Below are 23,393 nucleotides of genomic sequence, written 5' to 3'. Positions count from 1 at the left end.
TTATTTAAATCAAACAAAAAAATATTTTAAAAAGTTTGATTTCAAGTAGTTGAATCAAACTGACTGAAATATGAAAGCATGCTTATGCTTGGTTAAAATAGAAATGTATATAAATAATACTCACATATAATACATGAGGTTACACGTATATTACTCGTATATTCATACAAATATGTAAAGAAAAGATAAGAATAATATAATTTTGGAAGAAAAAGATAAACTCAAACAAAAAGAAACAACTCGTCTCAACGAAACCGCAGAGTTATTATTTGAAGCAAACACCAATTCAGTGAAATGAATAGAAATGATAGAAACCTTGATACACCAATAAAAACGATGAAAACAAGTGATAAAAAGGAAGCCACAAAAAGAATGTAAATAGAAAACACAAGCGTAATTAAGACTAATAAGGCTTCGGTATATGACAAAGAGTACAATACGAGCCCAGATTCTAATGTAAACAAGGGATAGCCCGCGGCATTACTCGCATAATATCTTATTTTTCAGCCTCAGGGGACTGATGGTTTTATCATTGACTATTTTACACTTGCTATGCAATAAATCTGAATATTGCAAACATGGGAGCTCTAATACTGAAGTTATATTTATTCGTTAGATAACGGTAATTGTGTTGTTATAAATAACTTGGCAATTAACAGAAATGTTTAGTTTAATCGAGTACCGTATTAAGTACATGCTTTTTCTACAACTAATATTAGCTTAATTTTATGAAATCGTAAAATTTTAAAGAAACATGTAAGTAACGTTACCGATAGATAATATTTATAGAAAATAATGATCCTTACAAACCAGGTCAAGTAAGTGGAAGATGGATTTATAAAATTACGATAACGCCATCAACATAAAACAACCCCGACTTAATACCATTCGGATTCGTTATAAGTACGGAGGCTCTCAAAAAATATCTCATTACCAAGTTCATAAAAGCTTATCCCAGAAGCGAGGCGCGTTCATAAATTCCTTTAATCCACAGACTAAAATCTAATCGTATGAGGCCATTAAAGAAAAAGTATCAAAGAATAAACCGTTCGGAGTGTTCTTGAGACGAGTGAAAACTTTTTAATTTAAGGCAAACATCTAAAGAGGATCCAGTCAAAGGCTGGAACGGAATAAAATTAGTTTCCATGAGGTACCTCATTACAGAAATCGTAATTGAGTATGCAAATCGTATGCGAGTGATTTATTTCATATATTTTATTTAAAATATATTTTCCTGGTATGCCTTTTGTATATAAATTAAACATATTTTATAATTTGCGTCACAGGTCTACTATTTAAAGAACTGTAAATTAAGTTGTTATTTTTACACGCGATAAATATAAGTAAGTTAATATTTCTTTTCACCTTTAGCATTTATGTTATTCTACGAAAAATGATGAAATTTAAAATGTATGTTTCATAAATACTGAATTCTTCAATGAAATAATTAGCAACAGACCCTTCACGAAAGTCCAAACAAGAAACACAATGAGCTCGTTAGGGGATTTTTTTCTCAAAACCAGACTAGGATCCGTCGAAATTGTGGGATAAGGAATTCTAATCAGAATGGCACTTACTTATTTCACTTGTTTTGGGTTAAATAAATATATAATAACTTAAACTTAGTTTTTAAATCATAAAAAGTTGTCAGTATAAACTTGCACACACAACTGATGATTATAATTATTAAGAGATACGAAACACTATAAAATTAGACCACTCAATTTCTACAATATCACTATATCACTCAATTTCAAGGTTCTATCTAATAAATCCAGATTCCAAAGGCGTTCGTTCCCGATCAAAGCGTAATTAACTTTATTCGCGACCAAAAAAAGGATATTCTAGAATTGTAGTGGGCCGGGGAATAACATAAATAAAAACATTGACTGCTTCCTCTTCACGAGATAAGATGGCTGATAGCTGCTCGTGGCGCAGGACGTCCGCGCTGATATCGAATGACCGGTCATTTTAAAACAATTCAATTTTGCCATTATCATCCACCGAAATAAATTTAAATGCAAAATTATCAGCATAACTTTTTATATAATTTATTAAAATAGCTTTTTTGTAATGAGTTACATTATTGTATGCAGAAAAATGGTCACGATTTAGTTTTTGTCATTGACCTCATTCAAAGAAATTTCTATGAAAAGTAAAAGATTAAAATAATTTTATCATACTTACGTATAATATATAATACGACATGTCTGCTGCTGTCTGCTTTCATGTATATAATATCAGTTTAATAGGTTTTACACTTCGTTACTTTCCAATATTGTTACGATGACCAATATCCTCTTTTATAAAAAATATTCAATATCTATTTAAATATAGAAAAGATTAATTTTATTTACAAAGGGCTCCCGATTGTCTCAGAACCGTATTTTATTAAGTTAACCTTGATTTGCCACATGTCCCTCGATACAATCAGGCTTGCCTACATACAGAATTGAATTACAGTAAAATTCAATCCGACAAAATAGTGAACTCATAAATATACAATTGTCGAGTTGCTTTCGAAGCGAAATCACGTCTACATGAGTATAGTAAGTAACCCTCGAAAGAATCCGCGAAAACATTCGCAGAATAAACGTAAAATTTGTTTTCCGCACGTATTGCTCGCACTTCGTTACTATCCTTGAAAGAAACTACAATTTGAATCAAACAAAGTCGCAAACGAACCGGTAAACCTGGAAAGCGGAATCCCTGAGGGGACCAACCTGTCACAATTCGTCACTTCTCTAAAAAAGCGAATTGGATCACACCCATAAATATTACTGGCTCCGCTCTGACGGCGAACAGGACTCGCGTCGGATCTGAATTTGCATCTTCAGCGGTGTGTGCATTTTTATTATAATTTCTGACATATGTCATATTTGAACAAATAAAATCCATTCTTTCAGTGTGTAAATCAATATGGATTCTCTCAATCCCTACATCAGATATAATATTCTAAACACGGCACCCCGCGTTAAGGCAAACGTAGAAATTTGTCACATGAGCGATGGTTCACCTACGTGTTTCGCCGCCCAAATCCCAAATATAATCTGTTGCCGTGCGAATAAAACGCACCTTTATTACTTTAAGGAGAGATGCTTAAATTCCGTGTGACCGCCTTCAGGGATTTCACATTTCATAAGACAGTGGACTAGGATTACCCACTGAATTTATATCTTAGCCGTGTTATCAAAAAGATCGTTTTCGATTGCGCACGTGCGTCCGCTAAACAGAGTTGTAGTAGCGCGGAGTGTGACTGTATGATTTTACGCCAGCAAAAGTAAAGAAGGTTGACAAATAGGTCGAGCGTGCCGATGTTCACTTTTATTAAAATTAAAACGTCCAATCCCGACATTAATAAAAGTAGTTTAGGTCGAAAATCGCGTGCGCCTCGTTTAAATTTACAGTAAGAACACGGGGGATAAGCTGAACATTTTTATTATCATCGTGCTAGTTTATTGCGTCTCGAGCTCGCGCATTAGAAATAATCTTCGCTGGAGGGTACGAGAAGCAATTGAGAAAAAACGGTGACGATCGAAGCATAATTTATGTTGCTATTCTATTTACTTTGCGAGTTCACATAATTCTGCAGGATCCTAAAATGTTTTCTAGTAAAATTTTAGTGGCAGGGATTGTGTTAAATTTATTGGATTTGAGCAAAAGCACCGAGTCGAGAAGCCTCGTCCACAGCAATAATTCAATCTTAGTCGCGCAATTTCACATAAAATTTATTCGGCATGAACTGTACTGTACTTGTCAAACGCTGACGTTTGCGTATCGAAGGAATAAATGATAGACATAAAGGAGAACCTGGAGACAACATCGGTCTTCGGTATTGTGATCACGTAGAAGACGCGAGATTCAGTGGAGACGCAATCTTCGAGAAAAAGAATTACATTTATTTAAAGGATGGTGAAATCACTAGTAATTCAATGTATGGTAGCGATAGAACGTACGAAAAAATGTCAGTACAAAAATTGAGGTGAATGTTGACATGTTCAACATGAATATGAATTAGAATGTTTGTTTAGTTGCGAGGTGTTAATAGCTCGTCCTTGAGTAAATAATATATATAAATACAGTTGAAATTACTCTATTTAATGCAATTAGTAAATATTTGTCAGTATGCCTCAATTATATCAAGTCACGACATAACTATTATGTTATGAATGTGCATTTGTTCTTTGGAAAAGATAATTCCTTTGATCGGTGCAGTCCCCGAGGTGCAATCCGACCAAATAAACAGACAGACGATCAACAATGATTGCGAATCATTCTAACTTAGATCCAAAAATCTGTTCTGCGAGTGTTTGTTTTTGATTTTTGTTTAACGAGACAATGGGGAAATGATGAGCGCCGCTGTTCGTCGCCTGTGGGAATTCGCCCCATACTTAAACTCCCTTATGCTGTTCATTCTATAGGACTTTTAACTTTGGCGCAACCGTTCAGGACATAAATTCTAGTGCAGTTTTGATAGAGTAACTGCTTTTTGGCACGAAACGGTCACATATGGCGTCGAACGGGCCAGTGACGGCACGCCACTCGAGGGAGTCAGATTGGCCTATACGACAGTCCACTATATTATAGACATTTCGGATTTTAAGGAGTAAAAGGTAAAATCAGTAGAGTACCTAAAAGAGGATAATGTTGATTTGTCCCCAGTCAGTTAATAATTAACTCGTTTAATTAAATAACTGGAAACAACAATGATATTAATTATTGTGAAATCGGAAATTAATTGCGAATATATTCAATCTAAACTACGTTCAAGTTGTGGGAAAAGCGGTAATCTGCTTATGTACTGCTAATTAGATTTTCCTTGTTTACCTTTATAATGATGTCAATTGTCATCAAAGCATAGCAATCGTCTCACGGCTTACTTAAGCGTACTGGAACTACTTATGTATAAGTATATTATTTTAAATTAATAAAGAACTGCAGAACTAAAGTTTTAGTTTATTAGTAGTTATGCCCTATAATATTGTGAGTTCGATCTCCATTCGGGAGGATTAATCATTGTCATTTCCACGCCCTGGCAAGACGACGTGCAGCGTTAAACTCCGTTATCCGTTGTTACATGTATTCTCTAATTGGGACTGAGAACTTGGTGTCTGAATTCTAGGCCTACCTAGTTTATCCTAATAAAGGTAGGATTTTACTTACATTATCAACATAAAATAATACGTATACATAAGTACAGATAGTAGTGTACTTTGTAGATTTTCGAAAAACATATATTATTAAAGTACATTTATTCTTAAAGTAAACAAGCTTTTTAGAATATTTAAACGTATGGCATCGTAACATTTTGCAATATCGTTTGGAGAGCTTTAACTGAACCAGTACTGAGATCGCGATTCTGAACTTAGTGATTTATTTAAGTTAGCTAGTATTGATCGGCGTATGACGGCGGCGTTTGAGGTGAATTCACTTTGAAATGGGGTCAACTGGCTGAGATCTTATGTTGTGTTTAACGTTGTAAATAAGTATGTTACATATATATCTTACTCATAATGTATTACATTATGTGTAAGTAAGTAATTTAATATTGCTTGATATCGAAATATTATCTAATTTAGAATGAAACTGTTTAATTGGATTAATACTATGAAGTACTGGACATTTTTGGAAATTTGACGTTACGAATAATCGTCAGTAGTCAGTTTGCATCTATCAAACATCAGTGACCAAGGACTACTGTTGAAATATATTCAGAAAATAATCAAAACGTCGGAATTCCGTAATGTATAATTATAATAAACCAAGCCGAATCATTACAGATAGATTGAGAGATTATTCCTTTCCTTACTTTACATTTTACTCTTGGTGAGGTAGGTAGAGAAAGAGAGAACAAATCTATAGATGTGGATAACGTATTTATTTCAAAAATCATGACATAGACCATTTCATTGACTTTTGAACATACCTTTCAGGATAATTCATAATTTGTAGGTGATTTTTCTCTACTATCATTGATACTGTATATTTAAAAGTTAACCAAGATCTTCTTTTTCCTTTCTCACCACTCACTCTTACATCATATATCTTTTTGAAGATACCCTCATCACTCAATCTCACAATGTGTCCAAACCACCTGAGCACGTTCTACTTCATTCCTAAAGTCATATTTTCATCCACATTTGTCGTCTGTGAAGTATACTCCCTTTTAATTTAATAAATAATCTTTAAATCTACTTATTCTTCAAAAAAAAAATAATTGAGTGCAACCTGTGACCTACGTCTTATTAGTGATACATACATATATACGCCTTCTATCGTTACCTCCACATTATCACTCTAATAAATTCAACAGTTTTATAGTTTTTAAAGTACACACAAACACACAAATTCCCCCGTTAATAGATAGATATGGGCGATAACTATGTTTAGTTGATCTGATACCATCTGAGCTGATGAAATCAAACTGTTATAAAGATTTATGTAGTTTATTTTATTTTATTTTTATTTTCTACTTGATACTCATTTGTATACTATTTAGAGATATTTGAAACTCGTTTGTAATTTGATGATAGCGATGTGGAACGATTAGTACAAGGAGGACTATTTGTATATATTTTATGTATAGGTTCTTTGATCTAGACGCCCTGCATATTTTTTTTATTTTAATCCTATTTCTATTCCTTCTTTGTCTGCTTCGCGTTTTTTTCATACAACTAAGTAAAACCTAGTGTTGAAACACTCGCCACTCGTAACACTAACACGTAATATTAATTTTAAATGGAACAGATTTCATCCGTCGCAGATGCTCTTTCATTGTGTCACATACCTTAATATTTGTTATTTCTGTTTGTTAATTGTTTATTTTACTGTTTTTTAAAGTGTGGCGGTAAGTCTTACCATTCACGCAAAATATAAGAAATTAGGCGGTGCTTGGGGAATGGAATATTTTTGCACTACGTTCCCTTTGCCTCTTTAAAAACTATTCTTTAATTCTCCGTTTTCTTCGCAAAGAAACAATAAATGATGTTCAAACCAAAACAGATAAAAGAACCAACGGCTGGATAATTACGAATCGATTTGTCCAATGCGTTCATAATTCAAATTAAAGGAGAGCTATCGAATTGCACAGTAACAGTAAACCGGAGGTAAATAATTGAAGTAATTGTTGGGTCAGATCGGGTCAATTAATCATCGCATGCGGTCCAAAGCCGCATTACCAATTTATGCCCCAAAATTCTGTGACGCGGACCCAGATGTTTTGTTTTATCTGTCACTTTTATATGTTTTTTGTATGATCTGATATCTGTATAATTTTGTTTAATCTAAATAATAATATAATCTATACAATGCACCTGTTCTAGCATTTTGTTCCCTTCTTTTAGGAATTTTTAGTTTACCTCAGTTCTAATTCTTAAGGAGCTTCCAACAATATTCGACTTCATATACCTACAGCTTCACAATTGGGCGCTTTGTCTAGAGGATCGAATGCTGTCATCCGCTGATCTATTTTTTTATGGAAAAGACAAGGGTATGGGCGTACTGGTTATCTGATGGTAAGTGACTACGCTACAGGGTTCGCGTACACTTGCGTGCTTGTCTGGGGGCCTTGTGGTCTTTCACTACAAAGACAGTAAGTAGTACAGCGGTAGGACAGCGTCGTTAGATCTTAAACTTTTGTTGTTATTAGGATTAAAATAGAAATTAAAAAGTTATTTATATAACTTTATTTTCGCAACCAAACATTGATATTAATATAGATAGAGTCACGAGAAAAAGTTATCTTTTTCTATATTTTATTTCTAAATTGTATTAATAATAAATTAATTTAAATAAACTATTCACATAAATGCATTACCAATCCTCTTTGTGGATGAAATTTGTTTGCTTTTTTAGACAATAGTTATTTTGTTTACTATATTAACAGGTTTTTGTTGGAGCATTTCAATTTTAAATGTATTACTGAATATAAATAACTATTAGTATAATCTACTTCAAAATGAAATATAGCTTTAGTTTTTATTATACGGTTGAGGCTACTATGGCGCAATTGGACTGTGACCGCAAAGTTTGTGGCTGCAATCACCATTCGGGGGAATGAATTATTTTCGTTTCCCCATGCTGGTACACAACATGCAGCGTTAAGTTTCGCCACTCAACACGCAATATTTCGATTTCGGACGGGGAGTGGAGAGCAAAGTGTATTGATACTCTCCCTCTGCCTATACTGTTATAAGTGGGATAAAGCGTGAAAAGGAAATTAAAAGTAGTTACACAGTTTTTTTACGAATAATAATGATATACTCGTATAAATATTTCTTGGTGACATAATATTAATTTTAAAAGGCCTGTCTATAATTTTGTATCAACGCCTTAAACGTATGTTCAATTTTATTGATTTGATAAGGAGTCATTCGACTGAATATATTACATATTTTGCTGAAGATATATTACTTACGAGATATATTACATTATTGATATTTTATTTATTTTTCGTATATTTATAATATTTTGGTTTTAGAAAAGGGAGATTTTTTTTATTGTTTCATAGCTTATCCTACATATATCAGGGTAGGCACAAAGAACCTAGTATTAGTTCACTCCGTTCCCTAATTTCCAACCCAGTTTCGAGATAAAGCCTGTTGACAAACCAAACGGCCGTTAAACAAATATAATGGCAATTTTCCCTAAATTGGTCTATATGAAAAAATAGAGCAATTTGAGATTTTTTTAAAGCAAACAAATACTTTTTGTTAAAAAGGATATCAACATGACACTTTATACCCGTTGGTTATACGAACAAGGAGCTTAAAGAAAGTGATTCCAAATTTCCTGATCCCATAAAAAACGATAATACCATAAAATCATGGGACCGTGACGAAGATTCCACTGTATGTGGGGCCGATGCGTCGGCGTTACGATAAAAATTGACATTCGTAAATAAGGCATAAATATATTTTGATCTAAGAAATGTGTAGGGAAAGAAAGATATAATAAATTTTATTATAATATATGAATTGATATTCTAGATATGTATGTATTATTGGGTTATTTGTTTAGCTTCACACTGTATCCTGCACATAGTAGGGTAGATACGCTGTGAGGCCCTTGTGTAAACGGTGACTGTTATAGGTTTAATTCCTACTTAGGGGAATTAAATATTAAATACTCAACACTCAATATCTCCAGAATTTAGCAGAAAGTGGGGAACCGAAGTATCTTAGAGGGAACGGAGTGTCCTGACACTAGATTCCCATTTTCTATTGAATAAAACATTTAGTAGTTCATATCTAACTTGTACGCATTAATATGAATTGTATGGTAGAGCACCCATATTCAGAGCAACTCTCATATCGGACTTGTGGAGTCCTCGCATATTGGACTAGACGACACTTATGCAATCCAGACGGAGTCGAGAACGCGTGCGTTGAGGAGATGCGTTTTAATCAAAATTGCTCACTAAAAGGACTATTCAGAATGTATGGACATAACCTGCGACATTACGAGACGATGAGTTCGCTTTTTTATATGGAATCAAGCTTAGTAGTGTAAGTACTTATATTGTAAATTAATGTATATAATATAATGAAAATAACTTTTATGAGAAATCACTATACTAAATTTGTATCAATATAATTTTGTGCAATGAACTTACGAACTCACCACCCTCAAGGTTCACGCTGTATCCCGCATATGGCAGGGTTAGCAGAAGTACTAGAAGTAACTAAGTGTTATGGCACTGCGTTCTTTACTTTCCAGTCAATTTTCAAAACATTTCATGTTGTTAAGTGGCAAAATTTATTGCTATGTTTTGTTTTTGGTTGAGGAAATGAAAATAAATCATACCCCCGAGTAGAAATCGAACCCATAATCCCCGCATTTACAATTAGAGCCTAATTTTTACATACAATATACTAAGACAAATACTTTTAAAACATTTACAGACATCAGCCGCACTAAACAATAAACGAAGGAAGGAGAATGCCGCTCATATCTTTATAGCCCCTCAAATAGATCACCACATGCTCCACTCTGAAACGCCGCTATGACTATCGTATCGTAAATGACGGTTAAAAATTTGATTGAGTTCTAATATTACAAATAAAAGTATATCTAATATTAAATATATCAGAAATACGTAGTTTATAGGACATTTTCTTTAGCTTCACACTGTTTTTTGTATATAGAGGGCTAGGCTAGGAAATGAAAATAAATCGTTCTCTAGACTAGTAATCGAACTCACAACCATCTCGATTACAAACCAGTGCTGCACCTGATAAAACCTATAGAAATTTATAGGAACATCGTCAACAAAATTTACGTGTATGTTACTCTGAACGGGTATCAAATTGACTGCCATAGCATTCTGATACTTGCATTCTCTGCTACAATGGCACCACTTGTTTTATTTATATTAAAATAAAAGAAAATAATACACTTAAATAATAATTAAGATAATATCTAGTCTACACTAACGAATAAAAATAATAAGAACACACGTAATTCTCACGTCGACTACTCCAAGCCGATGGTACAAATGACAACAAAAGAGTACAATCTATCTCTCTGCAGCCGCTATAGCGATGTTCTTGCGAACTTTAAATGTGAAATCCTAACAATTTCTTTTCAGCGCTATTTAAGTTTACTTGCGAGTGTCAAACAATGTTGGATACAACAAATACTTACAAATACAATGCTTTCTTGGGTTTTGTTAACGCAAAATGAAGTTTGGATTCCAGCAAATAAAATAGTGTCTGGATTTTATGAAAAAAATTATACATAGGGATGGGTTTCTTAATTTTCTTTAACATTCTATCACTAAATTAAGCTATAATGTAATTGTTATTTTTTGCAGCTTTACGCTGTATGGGAGATGGGAGTGTTTTAATGGGGAACAGAGTGTCCTATCATTAGGTACCCAGGTTCCCTTCGGCTAACCCGTTATGTGCGCTAAACTTTTATTATTTTTTATGATAAAGTTATTTAATACCACTCATTTTTTGATGCTGTTAAGTAAAACAAAATTAAACTTATACCTAACTACAAATATAATACAAATTTCAAGTACTACCACTTCTATACTACATTTATTGTAATTTGCATTATAAGGTCTCCATTGAGGCGTAAAGTCATTCATTCATTGCTTACTCTCATTGTGTTCATTGATAGATTTGACATGTGGTGGAGCTTGAGTGTTTGTTGTGTGGTATTTTTATAGAAATTTTATATGCATTTATAGCTGTTTATGAATAAATATCTTATGTAAATGGTAATTGTGGATCATGGGATGTGTGACATTTAAGGTGATGGTTGTAGATTCTATTAGGTGGATAAATTTCTTTAATATTATTATTAGATTTATCGCAAGATCAACAAAAAATGTCGTGGTAAGGTAATTTATTTAAAATAAATTAATCGTCTTCCAATACATATCAATTATCTAGCTGGTATCAATAGCTTAAAAATTACTGGACCCATTTTAATGAAACTTTAAGTCAGCCTAAATATTTTAAACAAAAAGGTTCACAACAATTTATGACTTTTATTTTTCTATCTATGGTCAACCAAACGTATACCTATAAAATTTTGCTCTCGTACTGGAAAGTCTAAATAGATCATCATACTCCAAAATTATCTTATTCTAACGATTTCACATACATACGAGTACATGTCAAATTGGTAACTACTTATTTTAAAGTCGGTTAAGAATAATGAATACATATTATTCTAAACGAACTCGATATTTTATTATAAAAGGCATTTATTAAAATGCCAGCATACCTATAACTACTGGCGAGGGGGCAATATAACCCCCCTTATTTCAAATGCTACGAAATTACTTTGCGTCTTTAGTATCGCGATGACAGATTTAGATTGGAACGACTATTGAAGCGATTGATGAAAAGAATTATAGGGCATAAGCTATATTTATTTGTTTCTAGATAGAGACATTTTTATTACTTCGTTCCTTAGATTCGCGTAACAAACATGTGTACATTTGAGTTGAGTGAGCGACGACGTCCAGGTGCGTTTTAAAGGTACAGTTACATTTACAAATATATAATAACACTAGCAGTAAACATTTACGATAGTAGTATTTTAGGTTAAAAAAAGTTATGCTCATAGCTCCGATGACAGATTTAGATTAGTTGCGTGATTGATGTTAGAATATGTTTTTTATTTTTAAATTTCTCTATAAACAGAATGTTATTGTGAAAGATATCCAGATATTAGATATTTTGTATGTTGTGTACAAGTTATAATTAATTTATTTTAGATATTTATATTGTTAAAAAATAAACTAAAACATATCATAGGGCTGTAGAGCTTGAACAATTGAATTCAAAAGATTCTATGTAAATATTGAGAAAACTTTTCATTGAATAGTACAAATTGAACTTTTAAATAAGAATTATTTTGTCACTTATTAAAACAGCGCGTAGCAGAAATACAACAGAGGCAGTCGTGGCACGGGGACGTAAGTGTACCGTGAATGCAACAGTTGTGGGTACAATTCCTGCCCTGGGAATGAAATATTTAATATTTTCATTACCTCGCGGTGGTGGACACGCAAAATATGAGAATCTGGCGGAATGTGAGGAACATAGGTTCCCATGTCTCGTTTGTCTACCCTGCCATGTGCGAAATACAGCGTGAAGCTTAAAAAATACAAAAGCAACCTAGTTTTAAGACCACAATGGGAACCTCGTAATAACTTCCTTCCCAAAGTCTCGAGAATCGGGTGGATCGAATTTACAACAAAAAAATTGGCGTGCAGAGTGGCGAAACTCAACGCCTTGTTTTTTCCTCCAAAGCGGGGAAATGAAATAATTCAAATACTGTCTAATTTATTTCAGTCACACTCATTAATTGTAATAGTGATCGTCTATTTTCTTATGTATTTATAACAAAATTATATTCAAGCCACACTATCAAGTATCGACAGTCTTTTATAAAGAGTAAAAATAAATAAACACCGTGGAAACGCTTCGCAACTAAATCATTTAATTACTGGGCCCGAAGTAAACGACGATAGTGAAAATAAAAATGGAAAATATTTAAAGCTACAATAAAAATAATAAGTGTTCAAGTTTTTAAATTACTAGTTTTGCTTGTAGGGATGGGCCGACATCTGTTGTTTTTTATAGATTCACGCTTTATCCCTCACATAGCATGGTAGGCAGAGGGAACCATGGAACCTAGTGTTAAGACCTCCGTTCCCGCTAAAACTTTCATTCCCCACTTTCCGCTGACTTCTCCAGGCATTACGTGTTGAGTGGCGAAACTCAAAGCCGCACCTACTTACCAGCGCGAGGAAATGAAAAATTAAATATTTCATTTCCTCGTGTAGCATCGAACCTACAACCTGTCGTGTTGTACAAACGATAGCGGTCGCCTATGCCCGTGCTTCAGGACAACCCTTATATAATAATTCCAATTATATATTTTTTATAATATTTAATAAGTAAAGCAAAAACATGAACCCTAACACTAACCTCTAGGATCTGGATCGATCATACCATCACGACACCAACTCATTGTCAGACAAAGGTGAACGTCGTGCACGAGCAAGCCGCGCTGTTCTTTAACTTTAAAATGGACTTCAAAACTGAGGTAATAAAGCTTCAATAAATAACCCTGCCGTTAGTCTCCCTGCACCTATGTAATACAAAATGGAAATATAGATTTGAACGCGCCAATTTAAACTTTGAGAGGTTCCCGCAGAATTCAATTTCGTTTAACAGGAAGGTGGCAAGAAATAATCTTGTTCGACAGTCATTTTTGACCAATTTCCCTTGTATTGGTATCGAAAAATATTTTATAGAGGCCGAAGCGACGTCAAAAGTCGCATCGAAGCTTTGTGCGTTCATTTCGCGCGACACGGTTTGTTCTATGCGGTATCGAAATGTTACAATCGCTATTATTCCTGCGTAAAACAACATTTCTTTTTTAGCTACACGCTGTATCCCGTAGCAGAGTAGGCAGAGGAAACTTGGGAACTTAATGTTAAGACACTCCGTTCACCATTAGGCCACTTCCGTTCCCCACTTTTCGCCGTATACCTACTTGAGATTTTGTGTTGTTGAGTAGAGAAACTCAATTAAAGTTAAAGTTAAAGTTTAATACCTATTTCATTCCCCCGAGTGGGAATCAAATCTAATACCCTCGTGCTTATAGTCACACACTTGTGCTCCGCCACCACGGCTTTAGCTAAAGGATTATAGATTCGAATCCGACACTATGCTATATCTGTATCTGTATCTTAAAGTATGATTATGACTATCATATGTGAGCTTATAGCAAGCGATAATTGTAAGTTCTAATTACATTGAAGAGAATATGTTTTTCGGTGAAAATGAAGGAGTGAAACCAATTATGAGCATATTCTGGACACAGAGACATTTTCTCCACTTTCTAAGGGCTATATAAAATAGGATGGTGAAATAAAAATAACTTAAGTATCATTATCCCCGCTAATGATTATCGAACCTACAACCTTCGCGCTGTACCACTGTGTTAAGGTGGTATTTATTTCACAAAATATAAATTAAATTTAATAGTATTTTCTATTTTCCTAAGTAAATACAAAAGTTATTAACTAGAATGATAAAAATCTATAAATTTCTAAGTATTACGAGCACTGTATCTCGTCGGAAAGATAATGACTCGATATGTTACCGTATAAATGGCTCAGAAAAATAAATGTCCACCTTCTCCCCCTTTCTCTACATATTTATTTTCTTACGTTTATCTTTGAATTTTTCTTTGCTGTAAGGATATTATTTGCGTTTTTTGTGAAAACAGTAGTTTTTTTTAACTCCCTTTTATTAGGTCGAGCTGTAACAAACCATACAAAAAAATCTACGAATTTGAATCGAGCTGGTCTGATGATGGAATGGGAAGATGGCTGATGTTACCTTAGACTGGCTACTACTTAACATATTGAGGTTGTATTTAATATATTGACTGTATGAATAGTACAACCTACTTGGAGGAATCGATTGTCGGAATATAGTGTTAAGACATTTCTGTTCTCGATTTTCCGCCGAAATCTGGAGGCATTGCATGTCAAGAATGTTAGGTACAACCATCACATTTAGGTCGTACCTACAAATACCTATTACGGAATACATTTGTAAGTCAAAGTTAAAGCCATACATCACCTAATGTAGGGTACACTGTTGACTTTAGAAAAGGGGCACCTTCTTTCAAATTAGCCTACAACCCTAGTAAAATAGCAACTCAGGCTTATCTTTACTTAGGACTGTAATAAGCCGATCTTGCACTTTTCAACATTAGACAACTACGCCCGAAGGGATGCTCTTAGGAGACAGGATTACCAAGTTTTTCCATCTAAAACTTACACTATAAATCGTCACGGTTCGAGAATTGAATGACTTTTGGCTTTTATTGGTAATTTATGGCTGATTTGCATTTTGCTTAAATTATAATGTGTTTACTGTTTTGTGTAGAATACAGAGTATCACGTCACTATATCTCTCTGATTTCTTTTACATAGAATGTAGAGTTTTAAAATAGCTGATCCTTCAAAAGAAATTATTTTGGAAATTTAGAAATTATGCTACAATTAAAATTCAATTCTTTATCTAGGCCAAAAACGAAGAGTCAAAGTCTATACACATTTGTTGTCTAAAATGCTAGTATAATGTCATGTCTGATCGTAAAAACAACGGTTGTGGGTTCGATGCTCAGTCGGGAAAACGAATCATCTTGTAATTTTCCCGCTCTGGTAGACAAAAGACAGCGTTGAGTTCTGTCACTCGACACGTAATGTCTTGAAAATCGTGTCGTGCGTGAAGAACGAAATGTCTCAACACTAGATTACTCTACCATATACGGAAAAGAAATTGACACTAAAAAAGAAACAAGCACCTATCCAAATTTAATTTTCACATCTCCCTTGCAAGATACCTATCACTTAAACACATCATAGAGCCATATTATCATATAATTGATTTACATATGATTTTGACTCCGTTGTATAAAGGTTTAACCCGTCTTAATGATCCCTATTGTAACGTAAAGGCGTCAGCTTTCTGCCTTTGTATTTTAAGGCTATCTGATGTCATGCTTTACAATATTTGAGAAATTACATTTTAGATTGAGAATTGTCTTGGAAGTTATAAATGATCGTTTTAAGCTGGTACAGAGGCCGTCTTGGCGTAGCGGTTGACTGTAATCATGGCGGTGTTGGATTCGATCCACTCAACACGCAATGTCTTGAAATGTGCAGGGTATAGGGTGATGCTTAAAAAAAATTGTATAGTATTTATTTATTTTCGAGCATTTTATTTTTTTGTGTAACAAAGAACAATAAGTTTTGTGATCAACTACGGGTCTTTATTCCATAAATAATATACAGAAAATAATAAGTGGACAAGAAAAATATTGCTCTAGCGAATAAAAGGTCCAGAGAGAACCTGGTGTTGAGGACTTTCATTTTCCGTCCTTTTTAGTGATACAAATCCCTCCGGGTTGGAACACCATAGTTGGAACTGGAAGAGTTTATAATTCTACACGATGGGAAAATAGCAAACGTTTGTTTCTTAAATTATAATTTCTATGAAGGTACAGGAGCATAGACGTGTGACTGTAATTGCGACTGTGGGTTCGATTCTCACTCGGGGAATGAAATGTTTTCATTTCCTCACTGTGGGTACAACGCAAAAGACGGCGTTGAGTTTCTGCACTCAACGCGCAAGAATTTATCCGAAAGAGGGGAACGTAAATATGTTAACGGGAACCTTGTCTCCCTTGGTTGTCTTTGCCTACTCCGCTATTACCCCGCAGTAACCCTCTTGCAGATACTTTACTGCCAAACAATAGTGTGCGATAGTTCGTACTACTTTGCTTACCGTCAAACTAACAACATTAGCCTTTTACGACCCGTTTATGGCTCTGGTCTTCTCGTAAAAATAGTACCTCATTTTCAAAAATGAAGTGAAGGATCATGAATTATTGAAAATATTATATATTTTATATATAGTTATACATCATAGATCTAGATCTATATATATTTTATATATATAGATCTAGATCTATGATGTATAACAAGATGGAGAAAACATCATAGATCTAGATCTATGATGTATAAGTAGAGTTCCTTATACTTATTTTAGTGTGAAGACGATCTATTCCCTATATTCCGCTCAAATTTTTTGACATTGTGTGCTAATTGGCAGAACTCTATTTATTGACAGAGAACGAAAAGAATACCTTCCTCCCAGTAGGAATCGACAACCGTCGCGTTTTCAGTCAGACGCCGTCGCTACGCCACGACATCCTCTGGATGGATTGGTCGATTGGTCGTTGGTAATTCCTGATACACATATACAGATATAAACTTAGATTACAGATCACCAATAAAACTTCAAGAGGTTCTCCAAATTTACAACACCGCAATAAGAATGTGCCGCACTCTAGCATAATCATGTGATATTAAACAACCTACATCCTGAGGGTCTTAAATATTACTTATCAGTGAACTACCCATAAACTTTGTGATACAAACTTGCTTGTAACACTCACTTTAAAATTATAATTGGGTATACCGTAAGGTTCAAAATTGCTTGCGACCGCAGACAGACGCGCCTCGACCGCATTGTCCACAAATGTAATGCGATAAAATCGATGCGCTCCGTATAACAACTCGATAATATAAAATCGCCATCGGAGCGCAGTTGGCAGATATCTGATCCTATGCGATGGTAATCGGTTCAAAGCGATACTTACTAGTGTTAATCTGTGTTTAAAAATATTCCAGTTAATCCGTTTTCGACAGAACAAAGTGTGACGTCAGTTCGACGTTAAAAAGGGAAATGAAACAATGATGCTATTGAATATTGAAAATAGAAAATATCGTTAATACAGCTTGGAAGCACTATCGATTTTGTATCACTGAGTTTATTATCAGTGTGACTTCGTCAAAAGGAAGTACAGACATTAATATTTCAATATTTCGTATAATAGGACGGTAATTAACTAAATTGCTTATTACTTTGCATTCAAAATTAGTTAAAGAAGAATAATAACAGAACTGACTTTAACTGCAGAAATACTATTTGTAATGATAGTACCATTTAAGTAACAACAGCTTGGTGATTTTAGGTTCGAATAAATTGAAAAGTTGGAATAATTACTAAAACGTAAAGTTTCAAGTGTGATGCCTTGGACTAATAATTGAGATGCAAATATATATTAAAACTGAGTAGCAATATTTTAAAAAGAAACATCTTAGAGAACCACAAATACAAATACTAAGCATATCCTATTTTTTTCTAAGTACACATATAAGAATATACAGAAACAAAGAAAGATACCTCACACAGAAATTACTTGTGGAAATAACACAGAAATTTGACGACATAATCAAATTAACGTCAACGCAACCGTTCGGGCGCCCGATGACGCAACCAACTATTAAAGTTCCTCCTTTGATTAAGCACGCGACGAAGATTTTCTTGATTAAAATCTCACTGTAGATACGAGGCTACGTCGAGTGCTTGTCTTGTGTTTCGTGGAGCTTTGAAATTTGAAAAGCTGCGGCCGCCAGAAATAGATGCTGAATCTCGCTTGTCTCAAACGTCTAGCGCTCAATTTATTGGTTTACTATCTAAATTATACATCTTCGGTGTTCGAAGATGACAGATTGACTAATGTATAAGAAATTTGCTAAAAGATACAATTAGAATTGTTTGATTGTCTTGGATAAATTATAAAATTACCTATTATGAGGATTTTAATAGAATTGTAAGTTAAAAGTAGCTATGATATTGTATTAAACTTGCAATATCAGAATATTCGCAAAAATTATATTAAGATTTCATTCTTTATCTATTTATTTTATTTTATTTATTTATTTTAAATTGGGAAACAAACAGCTTTATACAACAATTTACGAGTAGTAGTGTTTTAGTGGCGGAACTCAACGTGGTAGTGAATTCACACAAATTACTACTGAAATCTAAGCAACTATACATATAAGTTCAGAAACAAATAAAAGGGTTCGCAATATGAAACACGACCCACCCCACGAAGGAAATAAATAGTACTCGTGTCCGATAAAAATCATAACGCACAACACGAGTCGTACGTAACCATATTTCTTGGCGCGCTGATTAGATATGGAAAATAATATTTCGTGGGTGAAATAATATCCTGATATATTCGCAGTGGGCCGATAAAGGCACGAAAGATGGCCCTTAATGTTCCCGGCACCGTCGAAATTGACCAAAATTGTCCGAAACGATCCAAATAGGCCATCCCTGGCCGAATTTTTACATATTATTTTACCATGCCGCATTAAATTACGGCGGATTTTTTTGTACGTTATGAGAAGCATATTTCGTGAAGGTGCGCTATGAAAGCGATCCTAGCATTCGAGAGGCGAAAAAGGAATAATTATAGCATGTAATATTTCATGGGGGTTACCAGTTATCCTTACTTAACTGGATTCTGTAACGAAGGCTGGGGTTGGTGAGAAAACAAAGGATGGAAATTGACTCTGGATTTTTTGTTTTTGTTTCGGTCAAACATTTTTAGCCATTTATTTTTGTTATACTCAACGCTCTATCGCCTTATATTACCAGGTATTAAATAATGTTTTCATGTAGAAAGTCTGTAGAATCGTTTTCTAAAAACAAAAAAAAAAAACAGTTGCTATTCGATTCTTTTTCGGATCCTTATTTTCTAAGTAGTTACTATTTTTTATTGTTTTTGTGCCATTTAATCTATTGAATAATATTTTTTATGTGCTTCTAAAGCAAATTGTGTAGATTAACTTCCCTATAAAACTAAATTTTCATAAACGAGGGCAGTTACTTCATATTTTTATGCAGTTTTATAATAAGGGAAGAGTTCCCTTAGTGGAAATTACGAAGCAGCTTGAAGAAGACTACAATACTTGTAGTGATTTTTTAATGAAATACAGTGCATTTGATCCTATCATATTATTATCATACTACGTGCAGTAATTGCTGACGGAAATAGTGAATAAAGCAAAGAAAATGCATTTTGATACCTTGAACTCTCAAAAGAACATTTTCTTTCGATGATAAGGAGAAACTGTAATAAAAGAAAAACAATTACTAGAAAAAAAGTAATATATAACTAAAGTTAATATATGTCCGACATGAATATATTCGCATGTATTATCATCTTATGTTTATTATTTTTTTAGTAACAACTTTGAACATATCAATTTTTACTAATCAAAATGTTCGACCTAGTTGATCATCTTTTGCCATTTCCAATAGAAAGTAGATACACTCTCGCAGTCTTATCCATTACTATTTGGATTTAGAAATTTGTACGAAAAACTAGCTTTTGCAGGAACCCATTCATATGGCGAATACAAAATCAGCACCATTCTATTTGGAAGACGAAACAAATGTGGACGTCGCATTGAAAATCGGCTTTATGCAGCCGAATGCAGGGAAGGGGGACGGATATATTGAAATAGTGGGTGCAAGAGAGACAATGCGGAGAGACGCGCGTAGAATTGTAAATGTGACGACGAAGTGAACGTTCGCTGTGCCACTATTTATTTTACTTTGCCCGTGTCATCGTGTTTTAAGTATATGGGGATTTATTTTTGTCCTATGTATTTACAAAAGTTTGTGACACTTGTATTTCCTATTTATCATAAGCCAAACATAATCATAATTTAATTTATACCTTTTTTTTGTCTATTTATCAAAAATAACGATTAATCTTAAATCGAAATGTCTGATATAAAAATCTCAGAACAATAAAATAACTTAGAAATGACTACAAATGAAAAAAAAAAAGATATACTCGAGTTAAGCAAGCAACAGCCCACTCTAAATAAGTCTGAATTCCAAAAAGTTGGCGATGCAAATTGGATAAGCCAAGAAAAGTTTCCAGGATTGAATTTTTAATTATCGATTCAACCATATTTTCTTCACGTTCAATTCGATAGTTTACCGAAAGAGAAGTTTATTAATTGAGTTAGCTGAGCTGTTCTGTTTTTACGCTTCAGTATAATCAAAGTGGGGAAATTCTTGCTGGATATTTAAAAAGGTGACTAGGACTCGACTGCAGTCTTATTATCGGATGGACTTATCCGTGCCGAGTTTGTTTTCGAGAGCAGTTCTATCTACATTTTTAATTGTAGTGGTGATTATAGTTTGCTATCACCAACGTTATTATCTTTGTTCATTTTTGTATCGTTTCATTTTGAAGTCATTTCGTAATTATTACTTTCGTTGTTTAATTATTCTGTAGTTTTAAATAGATTCTGTGCAAGAATATTTTTTACGGGTTACTTATTACGTAACTTAGAATGAAAATTAGATGAATGAGACATTTATATATTTACAAATATATGATTTTTTTTTGTTTAAACTTTTTTACTACCTGTTCTTTGCATGGCACAATAATATTTATTCATTTTGAAATTTTCTATGAAAATTTTAAGAAAAGATTATGAAAAAGTAGTCTGATTTAAAAAAAACTATATTGCTTAAAAATTTTAAAGTGCTATTCTACACTCAAGATTCATTCAACTACTAAATAATAACTTTTATATAATAGAATCCATAAAAATTACTATTAAATAATCTATATAATAACCCACTTTGTTTTTAATAACAATGTTTTGCCAAAATAGCAAAGAAAATTTATATCTAATTATGATTAACTTACTATAAATTACACTAAGCTATAATAGATCTAACAGAATAAGGCATCAAACGTAATTTCTAAATGAATATTCACAACTCACTTATATAACTGTAACCGCAATCCTCCCCATGCTGCTGCGACTCACCTGTAATACGAAACAAACATATATTAATAAACAGCTTAGCAGTTATATATATTTCGGAAATATTTATGTTTTATTATGTCATGGAAATGTAAAAACGGCTACTTAGCGTCTGCTACAAAATTTGAGAAAAAAATAAGTTTATAACTTTTGAGTATTGATGGTAAAATGAGTATTTTTTTTTAGACAAACGGAGATTTGGCACCTTCCACCATTTCTTTCATTCATTTTATTTAAAATAATTAAATTATATATAAGATACTAGTTGTCGTCCACAATTTTGAGTCCATAAAACCAAAGATATGAAATGGAAAATTCCGTTCTTCCCTGCCTACTAAATTTTACTTTTTTACGTAAAATAAACTAGTTTCTCCTTTTTACGTAAAGTACATTAGTTTCGGCTATATTTTATATATATGTAAATTACAATAGAAGTTAAAGTAAAGAAAAAAATCTCTACAATTTCCTTCTATACTCCACATATGAGTATTGTATTTCACAGTCAGCATCACTATGATTCACAAATATTTCACTTCATTACTATTAGGTCACGGGCATTGACTGAACAGCGTTTAAATGCCAATTAAAATCGACCTTTAATATTAAGAGATAAAGTAGATTTTCGTATGTCTGTCTTCTAAACTTTATCGCCTACGATCGTCACGCGGCATTAGATTCAAATCTTGAACTCTTTAAAGTGGTATAATAGTGTCTTCCTTGTACAGGGGAGAAACTTAATAATTAAAGACGTTTAATCAATTTGTAACCTTATGTTACAGGAATAAGGTTTATTTTGCGCTAACTATTATTCCGGGCTGAAAGTGATTAGAAAAACGCATGAGGACTCCCTCCAATGATTGTTTTAAGTTATGAATTAGAAATGTAAATAGTTTTAGATTTATAGTAATGAAGTTTTTTAAAATAGATTTGTTTTCTTTGTTTCTATAAGTTTATTTAGGTACCGAGGCCGTCGTGAGGCTGCGGAGCGGGATCCAGCTGTAAATGCAACGGTTGTGGTTTCATTCATCGATGATTGACACTCCGGGAAATGAATTATTTTCATTTCCTCCCTCTGATTAAAAGACAAATTGCGGCGTTAAATTCTGCCACAATGTCTAAAAAATTGAACAACGAAGTAGTTTCTAAGGGCAGTGTAATGCGGGAAAAAGCGTGAAGATAAAAAATATATAGTTTAAAAATATTACAGGCACAGTAATTAAACTGTCATTAAAAATATAATAAGTAATTAAATCGTTTGTTTATAATCAGAAAAAAAACATCGGTCACTCATTATCAAAACACAAAAATGACACTTTTACAAAAAAATACGGTTTTTGGGAGCTAAAAAAATTGTGTGTGGAATGAGGAGGCGAAAATTCTAATCGCTCATAATGACGTAACTCTATACTTTATGGGCTCGAAGGAATTTAATTTTGGCTCTTTATTTTCGCTTGCGTTATTACGTTGGTACAATTGAGAATTTTTTAGAGAACATTTGCTAAGTCCAATGGTTCTCGGTGTTTTAGTTTAAACGTAAAAATATTATTCTTCTGCTGTTTATATATCATAACTTTGACACTACAAGAGAACTTAGTGTCAAGATATTCTTTTATTTCACCCTAATTTG

At 33.3% G+C, this 23,393-nt stretch overlaps 1 protein-coding gene across 3 annotated transcripts in view; it reads right to left on the bottom strand.

The window, feature by feature from the left end:
• The window catches only part of Ten-m (teneurin transmembrane protein Ten-m), a 368,238-nt gene that overhangs the window by 138,003 nt on the left and 206,842 nt on the right, over positions 1-23,393 (bottom strand). For 2 of the 3 annotated variants that reach the window (XM_085200055.1, XM_085200053.1), the window contains exon 2: positions 21,725-21,769. The exons of the other annotated variant lie outside the window; for it this stretch is intronic. In XM_085200055.1, the coding sequence (XP_085056181.1) occupies positions 21,725-21,769 (45 nt within the window). The remainder of the gene's footprint in view (positions 1-21,724; positions 21,770-23,393) is intronic. 3 annotated transcript variants of the gene reach the window in all.

This window comes from Heliconius melpomene, chromosome 17 (assembly GCF_056956725.1).
Source record: "Heliconius melpomene rosina isolate 202511_hmr_F chromosome 17, ASM5695672v1, whole genome shotgun sequence".
NCBI classification, from domain to species: Eukaryota; Metazoa; Arthropoda; class Insecta; order Lepidoptera; family Nymphalidae; genus Heliconius; species Heliconius melpomene.
This window is presented reverse-complemented; position numbering and strand designations above follow the sequence as displayed.